Source organism: Chlorocebus sabaeus, chromosome 21 (genome assembly GCF_047675955.1).
Source record: "Chlorocebus sabaeus isolate Y175 chromosome 21, mChlSab1.0.hap1, whole genome shotgun sequence".
NCBI lineage: Eukaryota > Metazoa > Chordata > Mammalia > Primates > Cercopithecidae > Chlorocebus > Chlorocebus sabaeus.
This window is the reverse complement of record NC_132924.1, coordinates 23336691-23357405: the sequence shown is the minus strand read 5'-3', so window position 1 is coordinate 23357405 and position 20715 is coordinate 23336691. Positions and strand designations below refer to the sequence as shown.

Sequence of the window (20715 nt, the reverse complement as noted above, 5' to 3'; positions counted from 1 at the left end):
AAAGAATAAAAAATTTAAATGTCCCATCCAAAGGATGACTAATTTAAACATAAGAAGTGAAAGCTTCTTCACATGAGGAAGAATCAGCAGAACTCTGGCAATACAAAAAGACAAAGTGTTTTGACACCTCCAAAGGAGTGCAGTATGTTCCCTTAAACATATTTGAGGGAATAATTCAGAAAAAGTTTTCCTGATCTTGATAGAGAAGTATTTATCCAGATACAAAAAATTCAGAGAACACTTGGGGGTACTATATGAGATTAACATCATCAAGAAATATAATCAACAGAGTATCCAAGATCAACACTAAAGAAAAAATCTTAAAGGGAGCTAGAGAGAAGTGTCAAATTTACCTACAAAGGAACCAACAGACTAACAGTCGACTTCTCAGCAGAAACCTTATAGGCCAGAAGAGATTTGGGGCCTATTTTTAGCCTTCTTAAAGAAAAAAAATGCCAGCCAATAATTTTATATCTTGTCAAACTAAGCTTCATAAACAAAGGAGAAATAAAGTCTTTCCCAGACAAACAAATGCTAAAGGAATTCTTCACCACTAGACTGGTCATACAAGAAATGCTGAAAGGAGTTCTAAACATGGAAGGGGAAGGATGATACCACCATAAAAGCACACATAAGTACAAAGTTCACATATCCTATAAAGCAATTACACAACTGAGATTGTAATGCAACTAGCTGATAACACTATGATAGGAACAAAATCTCACATGTCAATATTAAACTTGAGCATAAATAGCCTTAATGTTCCACTTACAGACTGGAAAATTGGATTAAGAAAAACAAAACCCAAACCCAGCCACCTGCTGCCTACAAGACACCCATCTAACATGTAATGACACCCACAGGCTCCAAGTAAAGGGGCTGGAAATGACGTATTATGTAACTGGAAACAAAAAGAGCAGGAGTTGCTATCCTTAAATGAGATAAAACAGACTTTAAGCCAATAACATTAAAAATAAAGACAAAGACAGCATTATGTCATAACAAGAGTTCAATTCAACAAGATTTAGCTATTTTTTATATATATAAATATATATATATAAATGTGCATATATATGTATATATATGTGTGTGTGTATATATATATCTATCCAACACCAGAACACCCAGATTTATAAAACAAATGCTACTAGCCCTGAGAAAAGAGATAGTCATCACTACAATAATAATGGAGGACTTCAATACCCCATTGATAGCACCAGACTGATGACCAAGGCAGAAAACTAAAGAAGAAACTCTGGACATAAATGTACTTTTGACCAAATGGACTTAATAGATATCTATAGAACATTCCACCCAGAAACTGCAGAATGTACATTTTTTTTTTAATCTGTACATGGAACATTCTCTGAAATCAACCATATGCTTAGCCATAAAGCAAGTCTCAATAAATCCAAAACCCTGAAATCATACCAAGCAACTTCTCAGACCACAGTAGAATAAAATTAAAAATAAATACCAAGAGAAACTCTAAAAACCACACAAGTATTTGGGAATTAAACAACTTGCTCCTGAATAACTTTTGAGTAAATAAGAAATTAAGGTAAAAATAAAAGAATTGAAACAAATGAAAACAGAGATACAACATATCAAAACTTCTGGCATACAGCAAAAGCAATGCTAAGAGGAAAGTTTATACTGTTAAATACCTACACCAAAAAGATATAAAGATCTCAAATTAACAATCTAAAGTCATACCTCAAGGAACTAGAAAAATAAGAAAAACCAAACCTAAAGCTAGCAGAAGAAAAGACATAACAAAGATCAGAGCAGAACTAAATGCAATTAAAAATTAAAAAAAAAAAATCTTACGAAGGATCAACAAAACAGCCAGTTGGTTATTTAAAAGGATAAATACAATTTATAGACTGCCTTAATAATTAATATTAGGTGTCAACTTGACTGGATTGAGGGATGCCTAGATGGTTGGTGAAGTATTGTTTCTAGGTGTGTCTGAGAGGTTGTTGCCAGAGGAGACTCACATTTGAGTCAGTGGACTGGGAGAGGAAGACCCCTCCTCAACGTGAACAGGCACCGTCCAATCAGCTGCCAGGATGGCTGGAACACCAAGTAGAAGAGAGGGATAAGCTTGCTTGCTCTAAGTCTTCTCTCTCTCTCTCTCATGCTGGATGCTTGCTTTCTCTCCTATTGCCCTTGAATATCAGACTCAAGGTTTTCGGCCTTTGGACTTTGGGACTTACACCAGTGGCCTCTTGTGGGCTCTCAGGCCTTTGGTGTCACACAGAGGTGCATTATCAGCTTCCCTGGTTTGAAGCTTTCAGACTTAGACTGAGCCATGCTACTGGTTTCTCTCTGTCCCCAGCTTTGCAGGTGGCCAGTCGTGGGACTTCACCTTGTAATTGCATAAGCCAATTTTCCCTAGTAAACTCCTCTCTCTCTGTCTCTGTCTCTCTCTCTCTCTCCATATATATATAGAGAAAGAGATGTCTTCTCTATCTATCTATGTCTATATCTATATATAGAGAGAGAGACAGAGAGAGAAGATTCTGTTAGGGAAACTCTCTCTCTCTCTCTCTCCCCAGATAGATAGATAGATATCTCCCCAATGGGCTCTGTCTCTCTGTAGAACCCTGACTATACAACTGCTAACTAGATTAACCAAAAAGGATGATTCAATAAATATAATCAGAAATGATAAACATGACATTACAACTGATACCACAGAAATACAAAAGGTCATCAGACACTATTATGAATATCTCTGTGTACAAATTAGAAAACCTAAAGGAAATGAATACATTCCTAGAAACATACAACCTACCAAGACTGAACCAGGAAGAAGCAGAAAACCTGAACAGACAATAATGAGTAATGAAATTGCATCAGTAATAAAAAAATCTACCACCAACAAAAAAGGCCCAGTATCAGATAGAATTCACAGCAGAATTTCACCAGATGTACAAAGATGACCTAGTAACAATTTTACTAAAACTATTCCAAAAAAAAAAAAAAAAATCGATGAGGAGGGATTCCTCCCTACTTCATTCTACAAAACCAGTGTCATTCTGCTACCAAAATCTGGCAAGGACATAACAAAGAAAGAAAACTATAGGCCAACATTCTTGATGAACATAGATGCAAAAATCCTCAACCAAATACTAGCAGCTGAATCTCACAGCCTATCAAAGACATAATCCACAATGATCAGATGAGTTTTACTTCAGGGATTCAAGGATTGTTCAATACACATAAATCAAGAAATGTGATTCACCGTATAGACAGAATTTAAAACAAAAACCAATGATCACCTCAATAGATGCAAAATTTTTTTAACATATCTAACATCCCTTCATCATAAAAACTCCCAACAAACCAGGCATCATAGAAACATACCTTAAAATAATAAGAACCATCTATGACAAACTCACAGCCAACATTGTATTGAATGGGAAAAAGTTGAAAGCATTCCTCCTATGAACTAGAACAAGACAAGGATGTCTACTCTCCCCACTCCTATTCAAAAAAGTACTGGAAATCCTAGCCAGAGCAATCAGGCAGGAGAAAGAAATAAAAAGGCATCTAAATTGGAAAAGAGGAAGTCAAATTATCTCTGTTCACCAACAACATTATCTTACACTCAGAAAATACTAAAGATTCTTCCAAAAGACTCCTAGGCTTGACAAATGACTTGAGTAAAGTTTCAGGATACAAAACTAATGTACAAAAATCCATTGCATTTCTATACACCCAAAACACTCAAGCTAAGAACCAAATCAAGAACCTAATCTTATTTATAATAGCCACAATGAAAATAAAATATTTAGGAATATATTTAGCCAAAATAAAGAGAAAATATTTAGGAATACATTTAACCAAGGAAGTGAATTACCTCTACAAGGACAGCTACAAAACACTGATGAAAGAAATAACAGATGACACAAACAAATGGAAAAGTATTTCATGCCCAAGGATTGGAAGAATCAATATCATTAAAATGACCATACTGTGCAAAGCATTCTGTAGGTTCAATGTAATTCCTATTAAGCTACCAATATCATCTTTCACATAATTAGAAAAAATTATTTTTAAATTCATATGAAACCAAAATGAGTCCAAAAAGTCAAAGCAACCCTGTGAAGAAAACAAAGCTGGAAGCATCACATTACTTTATGTCAAACTATACTACAAGGATATAGTAACCAAAACAGCATGGTACTAGACATATGGTAGTGTTACAAACACACACACACACACACACACACACACACAAATCGGAACCAAATAGAGAATCCAGAAATAAAGCCACATATTACAACGGATTGATCTTCAACAAAGTTTACAAAAATAAACAATGAGAAAAAGATATCCTATTCAATAAATGATCCTGGAAAAACTGGCTAGCCATATGCAGGAGAATGAAACCGGACTCCTATCTCTCATCATATATAAAAATTAACTCAAAGTGGATTAAAGACTTAAATATAATACCTGAAACTACAAAAAATCCTAAAGGAAAACCTAGGAAAAACGCTTCTGGACACTGGCTCCAGGAAAGAATTTATGACTAAGACCTCAAAAGTGAATACAAAAACAAAAATAGACAATGAGGCTTAACTAAACTAGAGAACTTCTGCATAGCAAAATAAACTATCAACAGAATACAGAGAAAACCTACAGAATGGGAGAAAACATGTGTAATCTGTGCATTTGACAAAGGACTAATATCTGGAATCTAAAAGAAACTCAAAACAAATCAACAGGAAAAAACAAATAACTCTACTTAAAAATGGGCGAAGGACATGAGCACATATTTCTCAATAGAAGACAAACAAGCAGCCAACAAACATATGAAAAAAAAATGCTCAACATCACTAATTATCAGAAAAATGCAAACCAAAACCACAATGAGATACCCTATCACATCAGTTAGAATGGCTATTAATAAAAAGTCCAAAAATAACAGATATTGGCAAGTATGTGGAGAAAAAGGAATACTTATACACTCCTGGTTGCAAGGTAAATAAGTAAAACCCCTATAGAAACTGTATGGAGTCTCCTCAAAGAACTAAAAACCAAACTACCATTTGATCCAGCAATTTCACTACTGGGTATGTACCCAAAGGAAAAAAAAAAATCATTATATCAAAAAGACACCTACACTGATATGTTTATGGCAGTGTTATTCCCAATAGCAAGGTTGTGGAATCAACCTAAATGTCTATAAACAGATGAATGGATACAGAAGACGTGGTGTATATATGCACAGTGTAATTCAGTCATAAAAATGAATAAAAATCATATCCTTTGCAGCAACATGGATGGAACCAAAGGCCATTATCCTAAGTGAAATAATTTAGAAACATAAAATCCAATACCACATGTTCTCACTTTTAAGTGGAAACTAACCAGTGGATGTACATGGACATAAAGATGGAAATAACAGGCACTGGAGGCTCCAAAAGTGGAGACGGAGAGGAGGTTGAAGGTTGGAAAATTATCTGTTGAGTATAAAGTTCACTATTTGGGTGATGGGTTTAATAGAAGCCCAAATCTCACCATCGCACAATATAACCATATAACAAAACTGCACATGTACCCTCTGGATCTAAACTAAATTTAAAATTTTTAAATTAAAAAAATTAAAAAATTAAATATACTCTAAGGTAAATTATACAAACCATAAGTACAGAATAAAGACATATATATTTTAAATTTTAGCCAAATGATATTCTTCCATGGCTATGGAACGCTTTATACTACACTTAGAGAACAGACATCTTCCTGGCATTTGCTCTTACGAGACATTTGACTACAGGACCACTGAATTCAAGGCTTACTGATTTACCCCAAACATGGAGAATAATAATTCTGATTCTGATTCATAAACAGGTTTCTGCTTGACAGTTTTGATATATGCACATTCTGTATACTGTGGGGGAAGTGGACATTTATCATGAATTTACAATTTTCCAGACTCTATCTACTCTATCTCAGGTGGTTTACATTTATTATACATTATTCCTCTAACAACCCTATTAAATACTCCCCCATTTTCTAGAAAAATTAGCTAGTACTTCGAGTTTAAGTAACTCACCTAGTCAGTAAACAAGGACTGAAACAGTTTGTCTAACTCTAAATTCTGTATTTTCTCACACCATCCCATAACCAAGACGACCACACACCTCTCAAGTCAGGGAGTTCCACAGAAATTCTGAGACCTCCTAAATAACTTTTGGTTCCCAAGTAATGTCTGACAAAGAATGTGAGTGTATTCTTATAAACAGTTGATACATTCACTTAAATTGTTGGAATGCTACTCTTTAAAGTGAGATGCATAGATTATAAATTTTTTCTTTATTCATGTACACATACTACCCGGTCACCAAAGCAAATATATCACAAAATCCCTCTTAATCAATAGTGAATTATGCAATAAAAAGATATCAAGAAGAGGTTGGTTTGATAGAATTTCTCTACATTACTTTTGCCTACATTATTGTTCTACATTATTTTGTCCTGTATTTGTCCTGTAGATTTCATTTTGTCCTGTAGATTTCATCGTTAAGATATGTACGGGCTGGAAAAGTGGAAAAGACAACCAATTGATCCATTGCACTACAGAACTACAACTGAGAACATTTAGAAGTTGGACATTTTGCCTTTCGTTTATAGGTATGTTCACAAGTTAGAGATTAATCTGATCCCATGGCTGGAAGGACCACAGGGCCTAATGTTCCCATTTTACAAGGGAGGAACTATTATAAAGTAGAAGCAGCACTAGAGATAGACTGGAGACTGGGTTTTAGTTTTGACTCTTCCACTAATTCGCTGTGGAGCTGGAGGAAGTCCCTTTGGGCCTGGCTGTGTAAACTCATGGGGAAAAGTAACAAAGGAAGACAAATACAGAGGGAATCCTGGCTGCAGGGCACCATTGCCTTTTCTTGACCATCTCTAATTCTAGATCCAACTTGAGCTCTTGACTTGTCTGAAGATCCTTGGTATTTTATTGAAAATACAGCATTTTCTTCAGAATCCATTTTAAAGAAAAGCCCAAGAGGTAGGTAGAGTCTCCAGATCATCATTATAGCCCCAAATAGAAGATGACTGAACTATGGCACGGGCTGGTGACTGGTAAATCTCTTCGCGTGAACTATATTTAAAACAATTTGGGTCATAATTTTCCTTCGGTGTGACTGCAGGGGCAAGCTCTCTCATGGTACCCCGCATCCCCAGTAGTGTTCCTTTCAAAGCTGGCACTTGGTATCGCAAATTTCATTTGACACATTTATGTGCTTCCTTTCTAATAAAGGAATTTAGTGGTGTCCCCCTCACAACCTTCAGCTCAATCATCTTTTTCAGTCTGCTCTCCAGGTATTGCCTGCAGTCCCATCATGAACCCTCAGCAGCTGGGTCCCAGAGCGACTCAACTGCAGGCAGCACTGTTGCCATGGCAATGTCTGTTAGAACTAGCTCCATCACTTTCTTTAAAAATTAAAGTCTTCTACAGAGATCTCAAAGTTAATACATTTTGGTTAATTTGGCCTTTAAGTTTGTGTCAGAATATCCGATAATAATACAGATCAGTATTTAAAGTTTTAATTAGTGATTTATCTGCAACATGTAGGGGACAAGTGGATAGGAAAAGGGGACTTATCTTTTAATGCAAACGTAAATACTATGGATTGTTCTCTCTCAGAGACGAGGAAATGAGCACACACTAGTTTTTGGAGCAGTCACCATGGACAGCTTCAACAGGGATTGCAAACAGTTTGTTAAAGAGGTTGCTTAAGGAAGACACTTTCATGGTACAATAAGCATTTTCCCATGGCTGGCTATGTCATCTTTGAATGGTATGTAAAGTGCCTGCTGTTACCGCTCGAACTGCCTTCTCCTAAGCAGGCCCAGGCTCAGGTTGGCAGAAGGTAGAAGGAAGGCTGCCAGACACATCTGGAGACTAGACTGATAAACAGTGATCTGCAAATCACCTGAATGTCATTACACTTTGTTGACAAAACTCCCAAATCTGACCCTGTCAAGCATGACATATATCTCACTGTGCAACCTGGGACCCAACCCAGATGGCAGTGTGGGGCCTGAAGCTTGAGGAGGGGTAGGCAGCTGAAAGTCACACTTGGAAGGCCTGACTGCCAACCTTTGAGTTCACAGCCTTTGAACTGGCCATGGCATTAGTAAGTAAAAGCCACTCCGCAATGATATGTCATCCCAATGGCCTAGCAAACAGAGGCTGGAAAAAAGCCATAAACACAGGGTGCTCTTGTTACTACAAGGAATTGTTACTACAATGAATTTTTAAAGTAATACATTTTGATTTTGGGGAGCAGGAAGAGGTTATCATGTACAACGCTCTTAAAGGAGGATGAGAAAACTGGCATGGAAGGTAAAATTATTTCCCCAAAGCCACCTCACTGGTTGGCCATGGAGTCAGTTCCCCCATATTCCTAATTCAGGGTCTTTCAAATACGTCCCCTCTGAAATTGCTTTGCAGCCAAAGTGGAGAATTAGAATATACGTTACCTCTGAGAAGCTCAAGGTTGAGGCTACACAGAGTTTCTGTTTCAGTTCAACTCCTTAACCACAAACCAGGAACATCCATCAAGTCTAAGCATTCGTTGTAGGAAGTCTTTGTGTCAGCTTGGACCCTAAATTGTGAACCTAATGGCTTTAGTTAGACGTGATATGAAATGTGTTGATAAATATATTTTTATAAAACCCGCTCTTTTTAAAAGCACCTGGAGTAGTCAGGAGATGGACAGCTATGAATTAAAAGACCATGTTTTGAATCACATGTCACTACTTTGTAGGTGTGCGATCTTGGTTAAGCAAATAACCTCTCTGCGTCCGTTTTCTTAATCTGTAAAATGGGGATCCTGAGGAATCCTATTTCATGGGACTGCTGTGAGAGAATGCATGACAATGCTAGTGCTCCCTAGTATCTCTTATCACACTATGGCCTTCTTTACTATCACTTTACTCTCTTTGATCATAGTCCTTCACTTCAGGACACACACAGTAGTCCTCAAAGGCAGTATCTGAGCTGCTTGAGCACTGATGCTGGAACAAAAGGCAACTGGCCAGAGAAAAGGAAGGGATCTCTGATCTCAAATCAAGCACTTTTTCCTGATCATATTTAGGGCTCCAGCTCATGTCTCTGGAGGGCTAGCAGGAGGGATTCATGCAAGGGCTTTCCTATCCTGGAGGTGTGGGATGGACAGAATAGGAACAGGCAAGAAGTGGACGAGAACTCAGCATACATGGTCTGGGGGGTTGGTTCCACGTTATCCATGGACTAAACAAATCCCAGCACTGCCACCGGTAGACGAAATGGGGTGAGCCAGTAAGTAGAACACATCTGTAAGGCTCTTGTAGGTCTAAATTCTGATTTCTGGGGTGGGATTGGGCTTCATATTGGGGTGGGGCTTTATTATCTCAACAGAGTTGTCTTTTTAACCTCTGAATGGGTCTGGTCTTACATAGGCTACCCAATTGTGTTGATGACCAGGAATCGTTTCAATGAGGGATTATGAACTGGGTCCAATACATATTCAGAAGAGAGAATAAGAGTTTCTTATCCTGAAGCTAATGATAGCAAGTCACATTAAATATATCAAGCTAAAGCTCTAGAGTTAGAATATGACAAAAAGAATACACCAAGGCAGACACAAAATCATCTTATACTCACATGTTGTCTGGTTCCATTTATATCAGCTTTCTAGTTAGATAAATTCATAGCAGATTGGCAGGTACCAAGGGAGGGGAAGATGGGAGTCACTGCTTAATGGCTATGGGGCTGTGATTTGAAGTGATGAAAATGTTTTGGAACGAGATAGAGGTGATGATTGTACAACACTGTGAATGTACTAAGTGCCACTTAATTGTTCACTTGAAAATGGTTAATTTTATTTTATGTGAATTTCACCTCAGAAGAAAAGTACATGCCAAAAGTAATACTTAAAAGCCACTGGGCATCTATCACCTAAAAATGGCTCCTCAGTAGTGGAAGAACAACCTGAATCCTGAGTTCATGTTCACATAGATTTATAACCACACTCTGAATAAACGATGACATTTCAAAAGTCTCACTTGGGCCTGTCTGAGGTAGGGCTTGGGAAATCACACTCCAGAAGGCAGGGAAAATGGTATGTGTATGCTGCTACTAGCAGTTGGTAGGTGGTTAATGAATACTTAATATCAGCCACATCGCAAAACAGCAGTGGCCCCATATTTCAGAGATGGCCACCTACCAATCCAGATCAACCTGCTCTGTGAGTTTGGGGGAACTGACCACCGTGTTGTTACTTTCACATTATTCTTGGCTAACTTTATCTCTTCCCTATGACTTCCTGCAAAGACAGAGAGAGAGAGATCTAAGTTCAGTTACTTGTATCGGATTTGGATGTATCATATTTATAGATTATCTGCCCTTCTTTTTCCTTCTACAACTACATTGAAAGAGGACTCAGCTGAGAGGGCACTGCCAGTTCTCTGAATACTCACATCTCCTGGGCAATGAAGATAGAAAAAATCCCCATTCATTCACTGAGTATGAAGGTGCCTAGAAAACGGAAAGTCTTCTTAGAAGGACAAAGAATTTTGATGGGACACAGCTTGTTTGGAAACCACATGGAAATTTGTGTTGGTGGAGATCTAACCGGGACTGGGCCCCTTGCCATTTCTGACATGAGGCAACACTGGAAGAGGGGGCTGTTACCCTTTGCCTCTGCTGCTTTCTCCTCCCCAGAGTACACATTTCACCTGCTTCTGCTTATTTCCTTCTCAACAACTTTTCAGGAGGATGGTAACAATAATGATATCACCAAACTGTCATTAATAACTTCTGCATGACAGATGCTGAAACTGACAACATGTATTATTTCTAAGCCCTCATAGAAAACTTTTAAGGTGATTATTATTAACTCCATTTTATATTTGAGGTAAGTGGGGCTTAGGTGTCACAGAGCTGTGGGGCAGAATGAAAAAACTGACATTGCTTTTGATCATAATAACTGGCTTGCTTCTCCTAAATATAAAAAAGCCAAAATGTCTGAATGAAAAAAAAAAGACAAAGGAAAACGACCATATAAATATTTGTACTTTAAGAAATCAAACTGCAGCCTCTTTAAGGACCCCAAGACTATAGTGTCAACCAATTAACAAATCAATGACTTAGAATTTGATGGGCATGTATTATATACTCTGCTGTGTGCTTGGTATCGTGAACAAGAGAGAAACAGACACTTGTTTAGCTTGAGGGGCACTGAAAATGTAACTATTTGCTAATGGGAATACAGTCAAACTCAGAAAACCATAATGAATTCTGTGATATTTTTTCTAAGAAAGGTAAATAGGAACATCCATCTCCAAGGTTCTCATAAAAAAAAGAAAAATATATACATACGTATGTTTCTTGACATCTTAAAGTATGCTTCAGTGTGAGCATTTGGAGTTGGAAGATCATTCTATGTTTATAAGGGCAGGCAATAAGTCAAGCTCCCTGGCTTCCTCTGATCTTCAATGTCTTCCTCTGACTTACTGGGAGATGACATCTAGAGGCACAGGGGAAACGCTAGCTCTCATGTTTACCCTGCAAAAGGAGAAAACCCAAATGCTGTTTCCCATGAACATGAGTGTCACTGAAGGACACCTCAACCTCCATGTAATGTGCATCTCAACCACCAGTCTGTGGAAACTAGGAGGCAGGAGCCATAGCTATTTACCGCATCCCTGTATTCTCCAGATCCAGAACAGAGCCTGACACCTACAGAGGACTCAAATATATCTGTCAACTGAGTAAAAGAGGAAGTGAACACATGCATTCTGTTCAGACAGAAATATTCCTAGCAAGATGAAGCTGATAGACTATAGTCTGGCAATTCTGATATGTATATATTTGTTGGTTTAAATTGGTCTTGACAAGTTAAGTAGTAAAGTTTTTAAAAAACAAAACACAGCAAAAACCAAAGTTGTCCCCAGAATAATGGGTCAATAATGTTTCATAATCCAGGATTCCCCAACAATTTTAAAAATGTCTTTACCAGTCTTTCTTACATTTATATGTTTTAAAAACTATGCTAACTCTAAATTTAATTACATGGCATTATTTTGAAAAAATAATAGGCAAAAAAAAAAAAAACAGTGGTATAATTCACATAATTTAAGCAAAATACAGGCACTGACAGAAATTTAGAGAAAATTAGAAGGGGCTTCTCTAGAAAAAAATGAAATAAATGTGAGTAAAAATTTAACCATAATTAATTGTAACCAAATAATTCATTATGAATTGACTCTGTGCTCATCTTTACCTGCTTTTCAACCTAATTCTCTAAAATATATTGAAATGAATATTGAAATCGTATTGAACTTTTTTTTTTTTGAGACAGAGTCTCAGTCTGTCACCCTGGTTGGAGTGCAATGGTTAAGACCTCAGCTCACTGCAACCTCTCCCACCCGGGTTCAAGCGATTCTCCTGCCTCAGCCTCTCAAGTAGCTGGGATTACAGGCACCCGCCATCATGCCAGGCTAATTTTTGTATTTTCGTAGAGATGGGGTTTCACCATGTTGGGCAGACTGGTCTTGAACTCCTGACCTCACGTGATTTGCCCACCTCACCCTCCCAAAGTACTGGGATTACAGGCGTGAGCCACCGCACCCGGCCCCAAATCATTTTTTTCTAACAAATATTTTCATTATTTACATAACATAGAAACATCCGGAAAAGGAAAGACAACAGTGTTGTTTTTGTAAATGCATCCTGTAGACATGCTAGTAAAATCTGATATTATTGGAAAAAACCATCGACAATACTAGCTATATGAGAAATAAAACAACAAACTATAATGTAATAATTAAACTTTTCTTAAAAGCCCTTTGGGAAACACTGTTAAAATTTCCCATGTTTGAAATTATACTTGCCTCTTAAAAAAAAAAAAAAAAAAAAAAACAAAACAAAACAAAACAAAAAAAACAGAACAATCACAAACTTCATCTCAGATGAAATGCATTTTGTCAAAACCTGAACTAATAATTATGGTGACATTTCAGCAGCGAAAGGGATTACCTCAAAAGGTCATGTCAACTCAATGCTGACTAATGACAACCACAGTCAGCCTATTAATTAATGCTAGGGACACAATGGGGATTTTTGTTTTTACAATTAATATCACATATCTAGCAACCTAATAGACACTTCTCCAGAGAAATATAACCCTAATATTATGTTAGATTATTACGACCAGAAGGAATAAGCTATAAATCTACTTTAGGAAACAAAAATATATTTTATCTGATTCTGTTTTCCTAAGGAGAAGGGAGAATGAAGGGAAGAATTGATTTCATCCAAGTATGTCCATGTTAAAAACATGGAAGGCAGCCACTACTGATAAGCATTAGGCAAACTGAATTGCTGTAAACTGTCTCCTCTTAGTTAACATTGTTACTGTTATTTTTCAGTCCATATGGAGAAATGAACTTGAATTTTTTCTCTGTGGAAAGCGTGGATCACACTGCGAGCTCTGCACCTGCGATTCTTGCATCACCTGTGGATCTCAGGAGGTGCCTAAATCCTTCATAAGACTGTAAATTGCCTTATATTTTATAAGGAATCACAATTTTTGATTCTTTACAGTTCACCTATGAGCTTTAGGAGAAAAGGTATTTTCGGAATGAAGCATTCTTCCAAAGAGCTGCTTACCCAACATGAGGGACGCCTGTTTGAGTGACGGTTGGTGCCTGTGCCACAGGGTGTTGAATATTTTTCATATTACCCTTAGTTTAAACAATTATCAAACATATGCATATATATTAGCTATTACATAGTAGGTACTTAATAATTCGTGGCCACTAATATTGTCCACTGGAAAACCATAAACCTGGATTCTGAAAAAAACAAAAGCCTTCTTAGATTGGTTTGTTGAAATGAGGATGGGGGTGTGGGAGGTATATGGACATGGCATTCTTAGAAGGGATCATGGAGAATCAACATTCAGCCTGTATTGAACACAGTAGCTCGTCTATTCCACATTTCCAATCTATCGCACAACATCCAACGCTGTCCGTGCTCAAACACATGGGCATGATGGCATTAAGCCTTACACTGAATAGTCTTGGGCATAAAATCAATGAACTAGTTTTAAAACATTGGTGAAGGTGAAGTTGGTTCTGCTGTTCAAAATAGGGATTTGATGAGAGCCTTTCAGAATTGAAACGATTTCCCTCAAAACCTAAATCAGTATCTTTTTAACTCCCTGGCATCATCCACATTCCTTTAAAAATCAATTATCTTCTTAATTATAACAGTAGTGAAAAATTAAATTCTATTTTTCCCTTCCTTTGTTATTTAAATAATCTTAAAGCTAAGGTGAGTAGACAGATCACCATTGGACACCAAATGAAAAAGCACTGTCTGCATGGACTTGCTGAAATCTCCAGCGAATCTGGGAGCGGCCCTGGACACAGCACTCCCTGGTCTAAAGTCCCTGCAAGCAACGCCTCTAGGAGAGATTCAGTCCCACTTTAAGTGGTTCCATTACTATCTTGCACTATTATTTATTTTTCTACTTGATTAATAAACTGTTGATGTGACAGATGACCTATCATTTTCCCTGTAAAATGACTTAAGGCACCAACGACATGAAGTAAGCCTCATTTCTCTAGGTATCTAATCTAGGGAATGTTATTTTTGGTAATAGAGAAATTGGTTTTCCTATTTGTACAGTCTATGAAGGCTGTAGTAAATGGTTGATTGAAATTGTGGGAAGATATTTTTCTTCATTTCATAAATAAATGACTTTTCACTCACCATGGGTATTTTGTACTCTACATTTTCATGGGTATTACAATGTCCAATTCTACTTGGTACATATCAGAGCTCAGCCCAGTTTGCAATGTGGTATTCTTTATGGCTGTATGGATTAGGGTAAGAGCAGGTTTCCAGGCAGACAAATGGATCTCCAACCCAGCACAGAAACAAAACATCCTCAAGGTCCATATTATTATAAGAGTCATCAGCAGACGTAATTGTGAGCAAATGGTGAATCCTTATAGATTCATGGAGTTGTGATATGGGATTTCAATACCTCATTGGACCTTAACCAACCTACAAAACGAACATTGTAAGTAATCAATATGTACACACAATGAACAAAGTTATTATTCTGTTTGTCACATCCCTAATAAAGGTACATCTCCAGTTGTCACAGATAGAACAAAGCATTAACAGTTCTGATTACTCACAAGTTCTACAACCCTTCTACTGTGCTAAACCTGTGGCTATATACAGTTTTCTTTAGATCATAAGATTAGTCATTAAAAAATGAAAGAGAACAGGAATGAAGGCTATTTGAACCTGGGAGCTACAACAGATATGGAGCATGTTTGGCCCAAGTGAGGCAAAGATGAGAGTGATGCATGGGGTCATGAGATGAGCATGGCTGTGGCAGCGAGGCAGATCGAGGGTGAGAGGGAGGTAGCGCTCACCACTGCCTCCTCCACTGGCTCCTCAGCCCGAGTGTCCATTCCAAGGTCCAGCCCAACGGCAGGTGTGACAGCAGCCAGGGGCTCCTCTGCTTTTGGCTCTGTGGGTGGAGCCTGTTCAGATTCAGCCTTGGAGTGTTTGTTTTGAGGGTTAGAGGAAAAAGATTCAACAGGTAAATAGATAACATTACAGAATACTGGACAATTAAGATTTTCTTTGTCATCCCACAGGCAACTAGTTTCATGAAATCCGTGCTGGAGAAAAGTCCCCTGTTTGGCATCATAAGCTTTTAGAGAACGGAAAAGACTAGAAATAAAATCTTATTAAACTTCTGCTTTACCATCATCAAGACTGTCATTTCCCTTGAAGTCAGGCAAGACTTACCAAGTTTTACCTACCCATTTTACTTACTTGCAACATTTTGAATACCCACTTACCTATGATAGCTATAAAAGGTTCTGCTATTTTCCAGAGAGAGAGAGAGAGAGAGAGAGAATTCTAGGAGGACCCACAATTATTTGCCAGTGGGAAGGAGTAAGGAAGAAATCGCAGGGCACACAGTTCCAGGGCCTTTCAGTTTTATGAATATGCATTGCACCAAAAAAATCGAAGAGTCATTCTAATAGTCAGACTAAAATGCATTCATTTGACTCAACAGGTCACCACGATGCTAGTGTTCCACTTCCAAGGCTGGGAGGAACAGAACCAGCTACCTGGCTATTCGCTACCACAATCATAGATACTTTACTGCCTTGTTGTAAATTCCTGTTCAGTTCCTTGTTCCCTTTCTCCTTCGAACAAAATCATCAGTAATGCATTTACATATAATAGTTGTTTAAAGAACCACAGGGCAGTATTCTCCATGTGGTTCAATTACACCCCTGAATTGTGTAGGCGGGGTGAGGTCTTTTTGTCCCAACACAACACATAAACATCATCCTGATTTCAATTACATATATGCTAAATCAGGCTTCTGGCATCTCTTAGATCAAGGCCTTTTTAGTTTTAAAATTAGTGATATCAACTAACAACAAGCCATTAAAAGCACCACAGCCAGTGCATGTCACTACAACTACTGAAAATATTCCTTCTTTTTCCATTCTTATTAATATAAATAAACATATTTATCTAGCATGATTCTTTCACTAAATGGATGGCCATTAGAGGGCTCATAAGATCCTTTTCTATCATCAGAACACTTAAACTGTAAAAAAAAGTTGAAAAGTGATTTCCCAGTGGAGTAAGAAGTCTCTAATTAATGCTGTGATTGGAGAAATCAGCAACTTCTATCCAACTTACCATAAGCAATCAAAACCCACCTCTATTTGTCCTGTACATTTATCTGAGTCAGTGCACATGGCAAGTTCCCCAGAGAAGTGATGGAAAAGTTATGCTGAGGTAATACAAAATGAATATGAATAGCCTAGTGTTGGACAAACACACAAACTATTTGTCTTATGTCTCCCACCAAATCATTCCATTTTTATGCATGCCAGGATCACACAACCACTCTTTTCAAAGGGCATAATAAACTCAAAGGACTGGTAGACAGGTGTATAGACATTTGATTTTTTTATGGGCTTTTTTAAGCTTTAAGAGGTGGCCTGACATAATTTTTAGGAAAGAATGAGATAAAATTCACACTAATATGCTCTCAGGAGTCCTTTATGGAAAAACACTTCACTTTTATTGTTCGAAAAGAATTATCTTCATAATGAAACAAGTTTTCATAACAGCAAACAGATACTGTAAGAGCTCAGGGAATGATCTTACCATTTAGGAAGTCAAGGTGATTTGCTATGACAGCCTGGTATCAAATGACCTTCACAATGAAGGATAAAAGGGCAATTTGAGAAAACACCAAGAAATCTGCAAGTAGATGCTGTTCACTGCAAACTGAGTCTATGCTATGGAAGAAGTAAGATTGAAGCCAGATGAGAAGCCAAGAGATGTTTTAAAACATGAGTCAAAGAAATATATCATCATATATTTTACAAAATGCAAAGATATCTTAAAATGCAAAAAATATTTGCATCAGAGTCTAGGTTTCTTAGAAGTCTCAAGAAATTCTGACATTTTTTACAAGGCAAGAATAAATAGCTAGGGTGATTTTATAAATGAGTCTAATTGCATTTGCTTGCTGGAATTTGACAGTGCGACTGTGGTCTAGTATCAAGAGAACATAGGATTGCTTATGTCCCCACAAGTCACAAGATGTTTCACATACGACAATAACACATGAAATTTCACAATATGGCATTACAACTTAACCTAAATTCCAGGAGGATATTATAACTCACTAAATGATGAGTAACAAAGAAGCCTGGTTGTATATAAAATCAGCTACCTAAACTTAGAAATAGAAGCCACCTTTCTTTTCCAAGATAATGCAAAATTATAAGCATTTTGTCAAGAAAGAGGGAAAAACTAAGATAAAATGTGAGCAACCTCTTGTGGAGGGATTCAATATAGTCCTGTGGGAATTGTGCCCTACCTTCACCATTTTTTTCTACAAGATGTCTCCCTTGAGAGACATTGCAAATGGGTTGATCCCCTGCCACACCTATTTTGGAGTGCTGAGAATGATTTCCTATAGTTTGTTTCAGTAGCAGTCATTACACATTCAGAGAAGAGGTGCATCCTTTACAGATATTGGCGGCAGTAGATACCACAATGGTTGAACTCTGAGGACCATAAACCAATTCTTCCTTTAGAATAAAATAAGGAGTATAGCCTTGCAGCACCTTTTCTGGTATCCTTTGTGATAAGATGAAAGGCGGGTCAACACAGAGGAAGAGGAGATGGGTTGGGAGAGCAGGGGCAGAAGTCTAGTCACATCCAATGTGGCCTTGTATCCAGTTTCTCCAATCCTGAGAGAGCTAATTTAGTGAGAGGGCTTTAGAGGCAGCTCTGAGCTCTGAGCAAGAGTTGCTGATTCAAAAGGGTTTAAACCTGTACTCAAAGGATGTCCTGCGGGGCTCTATGATGCAGACTGGGAGATGTACAGCTGATTATCAACTTCACCTCCTACTTCGCTCAGAATAGTCAATGAGCCAAACACTGGGAAGTTTTCTTGCTCCTGGGAAGATCATATACAATCAGGACTCACTGGGAGACATCAGTTCACTGTGATTTCCTAGATCAGAGGGCAGGGTCAATGTTAGCAGCATTTGCAATGCTGAACATGACAAAGCTAAGTTCCCCATGGAAAGAAGGGTCAAGATGTCTGCTTCAGAGAATACATACAAAGAGAAGAGAAAGACAAGCATGGAAGCTCCTAGGACCAGCCAGGGATGATATGGAAAGGCTCACCGAAACTTAAAAACCACTGAATTCTAGACCTGAATCTTTTGCATCAGTGTAGTAGGTGTGAGTTTAATTATAACCAATTGCCTTTCCTTTTATACTAGTATTTCTCCATTTCTCATAAACCATTCACGGTTGATAATTAAAAATTCCATTCTCCATCTCCATCACCCAGCTGGAGAATCACCAATGAACATGAAGAATGAGTTTCACTGGCTATATGACTAACACAAGTATAATTTGTATTTGAAACATTTAAATATTTATTTGCAGGCCAAAGAGACTGTGCCTTTCAGCTGGTTGTCCAAAAGGCAAAAGTGTGACAATCTATTGACAAGGTATGAGAGACACACCTGCTTTTGCAAATATATCAAACCAGCCTTGAAGACAAACCCTCCAGAACAGAATTCCTTACTTAAAAATAAAATAGTTTAAAAAAATTCATTCTATTTAATCTTAATTCCAAGCATCCAATATGAAAGGCAGAAGCTGGGATAAGTATGCACTACTCCCATGAGAAAACCATAGTGCTACAAATAACCCTTATGACCTAGTCCTCAAAGAGCCCAAATCCTCTGAAGTGTAGCAATGACATGCTCAAAAGCGACATCTCTTAAGGTCTCTTCATTCATCTTTACTAGTAAGCTTTAAGCTGTTGCTAAAAATGTTTTCCATCGTAACTGCAACACTAATCTTTTAAGAATTTCCTCTAACACCAGGAGTAACTATTTCTATTTCTTACTCATCCCCTAACTAAGCTTTTGTCTCTCCTCTCATTTGGTATCAAATTAGGAATCACAACTCTACTATGCATTACTGCCTTCTACCTCTCACAGAGTGGAGGGATGAGATGAGAGATGGGGTAGTTTCGGATTCAAGAAACAAACAGGGATTTCTTTTGAAACATGGATTCTTGAGACAATTTCACTTTAAATACTGGAGCTTAAGTTATATTCATATGGAAATATACATGTCCTTAATGGATTCACTGTGTTCTGCTGGGGTTCATAATTAGGAGACTGGTTTTTGCTGGAATGACTGTGCCTGTGTGAATAGAAATAACCAAATGCAAAGTCACACTGAGGTTTTACAGACACGTTCTCTCCTGTCTTCTAGAAAAGTACAGGATCCAGAAACCACATTCTGGATATTCAAACTCTAGATGCAGCTAGAACTAACAACTTCCCGAGAGCACAAACCAAAATCAGCTTACCAAGTTGCAGATCATACTCTGGTCTGTCTGCATTGCGAATAATGAAGTATCCTGGGGCTGAAAATCAAGGATAAAAATAGAAGATGTTTTTAAAAGATGTTTAAATTAGCTACCATCAATTCTCTCTCTCTCTCTCTCTCTATATATATATACACACACACACACACACACATATATATAGGCTCTATTTTTTTTTTTTTTTTTTTTTTGAGAAAGGGTCTCCTCTGTCCTCCAGACTGGAGTATAGTGGTATGATCATGCTCACTGCATTCTCTACCTCCCTGGGCTCAGGTGATCCACCTCAGCCTCCTGAGTAGCTAGAAGTACAGGTGCACATCACCACGCCTGGCTAATTTTTGTATTTTTTTTTTGTATAGACAGGGTTTCATCATGTTGCCCAAGCTGGTCTTGAATTTCTCAGCTCAAGCAATCTGCCAGCTTGGCTTCCCAGAGTGCTAGGATTAGAGATGGCAGCCACCATGCCTGGCCTCAATAAATATTATTTTAAACATGTTAAAGTCCCCTTTTATTTTAAATCATTAAGTCAAAACATGCAAAAGTAATTTTTAATAATAGTTATTCTAAATATAAGTCTCTGCTAGCAGAATACTATGAGAGTCATTAAACAGAGGCCCCTGGCTTCAGGGGCATCTTTAGTCCACAGCTTCTCTTCTGGCTGTTGATACCAAATCAGAAGTTAGTGGTTGAAGTTCCAAAATTTAAACTT

At 37.7% G+C, this 20715-nt stretch overlaps 1 protein-coding gene across 3 annotated transcripts in view; it reads right to left on the bottom strand.

Moving 5' to 3' along the window:
- LOC103226200 (amphiphysin) overlaps positions 1 to 20715 on the bottom strand; it is a 251796-nt gene that overhangs the window by 20938 nt on the left and 210143 nt on the right. For 2 of the 3 annotated variants that reach the window (XM_073008951.1, XM_073008949.1), the window contains 2 exons: positions 19989 to 20045; positions 15472 to 15597 (listed from right to left, as the gene is read on the bottom strand). In XM_073008951.1, coding sequence (XP_072865052.1) covers positions 15472 to 15597; positions 19989 to 20045 — 183 coding nt within the window. The remainder of the gene's footprint in view (positions 1 to 15471; positions 15598 to 19988; positions 20046 to 20715) is intronic. The other variant, XM_073008950.1, reaches the window with a different exon arrangement.